This window comes from Phalangium opilio, unplaced genomic scaffold, assembly GCF_054372755.1.
Source record: "Phalangium opilio isolate 3A_F unplaced genomic scaffold, DU_Popi_V2 ptg000085l_1, whole genome shotgun sequence".
Classification (NCBI taxonomy): domain Eukaryota; kingdom Metazoa; phylum Arthropoda; class Arachnida; order Opiliones; family Phalangiidae; genus Phalangium; species Phalangium opilio.
The window spans coordinates 471,941-476,139 of NW_028324190.1; the positions used below are offsets into that span (position 1 = coordinate 471,941).

Here is a 4,199-nt window from a genome sequence, read left to right on the forward strand (position 1 = left end):
ATTACCTGGCCTTTGTGCCCAACAACGAAGCTTTTTTCGTCCGTGAATGTCACTCGCGCCCACTGCTCGGGTGTCCAGTATAAATGGTCTCCCTCGTCGGTTTTCTGCGCTTAACTTCACTTTCTTGCAGGCAATGCGTCCGTGAAGGTCATGCCTGAACAACTCCCTTCTCACAGTTGGTAAGGACGCTTGGAGTTCTAGTTCCGTTCGCAGGCCTCTGGCTGTCAGAAATGGTTGCGCTCTACTGGTTCTGACTAGACGACGCGAATCTCTGGCAGACAAAACCTTAGGTCTTCCGGCGCGTTCCAAGTCCGCCCCGCCATTAAACTCATTGTTGCGGAATCTATCTACCCACGTAGCTACTGCAGCGCGAGAAACGTTCAACTGCCTTGCAATCTTTCTATTTGAAAATCCTTGTTGATGCAACTATACTATCTGACGCCTTACTTCAATTCGATCGCCCATTTTTCGCGTTAGGATTCCACGATTGAACTGTGATCTATTATGGGTTTCATAGACCCAACCAACAAATCCTTGGAATTTTTATAACGGCTCAGGTCTCGTTCAAGGGTTTTGAGGCGAGAAAGGGATAGCCTGATTGGCTTTATTTTGCCATGCGCAGAACCTACTTAACACCAAGAGTCAAACTCTGTCGTCTGCATGAACGAGGTCGTCTTGTCTCGAGTTTTGTCAAAGGTGAACGACAATTTTGGTGAGTAAACTTAATTTCTAATTAGTTGCTAGTTTCTGAAACATAAAACTATACTAATATCACTCTAGGTTACTTCATAAACAAAGTAGTTGAAAATGGATATTCTTACAGAAGAGAAAGAAAGGCTTGTGGTATTTTATTCTGACTATTAATAACTAGACAGCCAAGGCTTCGGAAAATTTCAAACTTTTTGTTTATGCAATTCCCTGCAGATCACCTCTTAAAGCCATTTCGGCAAACAAGTCTCTTTCGTTACCAAAGGGCAACTTGACAAAGCAGTTGAAAAGCGTTCCAATCAACTTCAACTATAGTGTTATTCACAATCACCATGGTTCTACAAAAAGTCAGAAACATAAAATTAAAGGCTACAGAATGTTTAAAGCAAAGAGAGTTACAAACGTTTTAATTTCTCACGACAAATCAAATAGTTTTACGCATGTAAAGTCAAAAGTTCATGCTTCGTACAAAGCACAGAAGATTTACAATGTTCATGTTGTCTTGGATTCAACAAAAGGGGATGTGAAAAGTGGATCATGTGAATGCAAATCTGGGAGAATAGGAGTTTGCTGTCATGTTGCAGCTACTTTATGGTTCATCCAAGACTGTGTTTTGGAAGGTTTAAAATTTATACCGAATGATATTTCTCCATCGGAAGTAGCCCAAAAATGGGGAAAATTTAATGTGAAAAGAAATTTAACCACATCAAAATTTAGTACTTTAGATTTTGTTAAATTTACTCCGGGAAAAAAGGATAGCAATAATAAACCAAGAAAAATTTGCCTTGCAAATTATTTTTCTTTACCTAAAGGATCACCATCTTCGGTAGAATGTACCGAAATTCAGCGCTTTTGTGAAGACCTAAAAGCTGTAGGAAAACGTAAAATGTTGAAACAAATTTTACAGAAAGAGAACTACTGGGCTTTTGAATTGAAACCTATTTGTTTTAACAAGAGTAATGATATTTCCATGGAAGAGTCAACAATAGAAAAATTTCAACGCATTCCGCTAACCACCCAAGACAGATGCATTGAAAGTTACAATGGGGGAAGCTAGATTAATAGAACAAAATACAAGAGAACAAGCTGCGTCACAACTCTGGAGAACAGAGAGACAAGGAAGGTTGTCTGCATCTAAATTTGGACAAATTGGGAAAAGACGGCCTAAAGTCACGTCAAAATTTATACAAAGTTTGAAAGGCGCTGTAGACATCAGCAGGATGAAGTATGTCAGAGAGGGGCTTGAAAATGAAGCTGCTGCATTACAAAAATGTTGCTCACTAGTCAAATTGAACAAGGTGCATGCGTTTAAAGTGGGATTAGTGATTAATCCTGGCTTTCCAGTAATAGGAGCATCTCCGGATAGCCTTTTCTATGACGAAGAGACTCAAGATTATGGTCTTTTAGAAATTAAAACACTTGCAAAAGTAAAGGAGTTACATCTAACAATTGATGAAGCAATTTCTAAAAAAGATCTGAAACTTACCATCTGTTTGAAAAAAGATGCTTCCGGAAACATTCATTTAAACCTTACACATAATTACTACTACCAGGTCGAAGGCCAGTTACGAGTAGCTGGATTACCATGGTGCGACTTTCTACATGATGCGGGTGAAAATATATTCTGTGAACGGATAAATTTTGACAGTGATATGTTTTTTAAAACCATAATGCCTAAATTAGATGAATTTTACTTTAGTCATTTCATGGCTAGTGATACTACATAGTTCCTAAAGTATTTATGTTTAAACCAGTTTTGGTGTGATAACTTTACGAATGGAATGCCAAATATTTTTAAATATAATGTGATAAGTTCATTTTAATAACATGTTTTAAAACTGTTAGAAATGTTCATATATTTTCTTAAAAAGAATAAAAAAATGGATTTAGCACATTTTGCAATTTAATTTTCGTCTCTGATATCATCTGAACTCTTCCTGTCTAGTAGTGGCTCATTAATGAAATTTAAAAGATAGCAGCAAATGAACCAAATTTTTTCTAAATTTGAATGCGAAGAATTTGAGAAAGTGTATTTCAGAAAAGTCTTAAGTTCTTTAATGACCTTTTCAACATATATTCGCACACTAGCTATATCTCTAGTGTGTTGCTCATCAGTTTCTAAATCTAAATCTAAATCTAAGCTTGGTCTAGGAAGAGATATCCACACTAAGTCAACTCGCTACTTATTCACAGGTGGGTCCCTTTACAATGCATAGAGGGGTGGTGGCTAGCCCCTATGCCACAGCTAACCTACAGTGCCCTATACTAACTATTACCGTTAACCTCTGCAAGTTTTGATGGAAAGGAGAAACCGGGTTAGACCGCGGAGGAAAACTCCTTTTAACAAGCGGGGAGAGAACTTGCAAACTCTACGCAGAAGGATAATTGTGCCCGGTCTCCTAAGAAAGGAGGAATATTCAAATTCACTCCTTTGGCAACGAGAATATCTTGGATTAAGAAACCACGGTCAGCCATACAAGAATATCCTTCATCCAACAGTACGATAAGTCCACTATTGGCTGTTAATTCAGTGTCAGACTCAATTCCAGGAGCTAATGGAGCAACAAATGAGACAAATCCATTTGGAGCAATGCCTATGAGACCCTTCGCTGTTGTGTGTCGTTTGTAGTTTGAATAAGTGTCGCACTGAGTACTGTAATCAGATGGTATCTCTATAAAAAATTTAGTACAGTCGATAATGACTCTCGTAGAAGAGAATTTTTCTTTGAATTCCGGTGGCATGTTTTGATCCACAACTTGCCTTGATGGCCAAATAGGTATTATTGTTAATTTTGCATATTGTAAATCTAACCACGTAGTGATGTAGTTGCTAATTGTAGACAGACTAACTTGAAAACGAAACGCCAAATCTCGGTTTAACAAGCCTACTCGTAGCTTACAAAGAGTCATAAAAAGTTGTTCCTTGAATTCTAACGCCATTGGCCTTCCACGAGAGGATTCATTACGATCATTACTTCTTTCGTTGCCTTTCCCATTATAGTACAATGAAACTTTCGGTAGGGCTGATTCAACATGTTTTTATAACAAGTTGAAATCATCGATGGATGCAAAACCAGTGTAAAATCTCAGGTTTTCTGGGTTTCGTGACACGTTTTCAAGTGTAAATTTATGTTTTTTCATTTCCTCGTCTTTTCCTTTCTTTTCCTTTTGATGATGTTGAATTTCATTCTTCAACTGAATGTTTTCAGTTTGCAAATACTTAATGGTGTTGTGAGCTTCCAATAACTCTCTTTCTAATTTCTTCTCTTGCAACTCCATTAGCTATATCTTCTTTAGAAATTGTTCTGCGAGGTTCTTTGTATTCGAACAATATGTGTGATCTTTCAAGAAACATATTATTTAATATTGATTAAATAGTTGGTTAAAAGTGTGTACGTTTGATAACTCACCTAAATGTGGTCCCACTGCTTTGAACGTATACACTTGGGGGGTTGGCAACTCCTCAACCACACCTACTTCCAAGGCAGGCG

At 37.6% G+C, this 4,199-nt stretch overlaps 1 protein-coding gene across 1 annotated transcript; it reads right to left on the reverse strand.

The window, feature by feature from the left end:
* Positions 1 to 2,611: 2,611 nt before the first annotated feature.
* LOC149650595 (uncharacterized) lies at positions 2,612 to 3,987 on the reverse strand. Its single transcript, XM_089849107.1, has 4 exons — positions 3,783 to 3,987; positions 3,609 to 3,731; positions 3,077 to 3,557; positions 2,612 to 2,855 (listed from the first exon to the last, which is right to left on the reverse strand). The coding sequence occupies exons 1-4, from the start codon at positions 3,985 to 3,987 to the stop codon at positions 2,612 to 2,614; spliced, it is 1,053 nt and encodes a 350-aa protein (XP_089705233.1).
* Positions 3,988 to 4,199: the final 212 nt, after the last annotated feature.

Bases quoted from the DNA above. Each gene is read 5' to 3' on its own strand.
- LOC149650595 (XM_089849107.1), bottom strand. From the start codon at position 3,987: ATGGAGTTGCAAGAGAAGAAATTAGAAAGAGAGTTATTGGAAGCTCAC. The intron at 3,558-3,608 runs GTAAGCTACGAG...TTCGTTTTCAAG, and splicing joins ACAACTTTTTATGACTCTTT to TTAGTCTGTCTACAATTAGC. The intron at 2,856-3,076 runs GTTTGCAAGTTC...ATCTCTTCCTAG, and splicing joins CAATTATCCTTCTGCGTAGA to ACCAAGCTTAGATTTAGATT.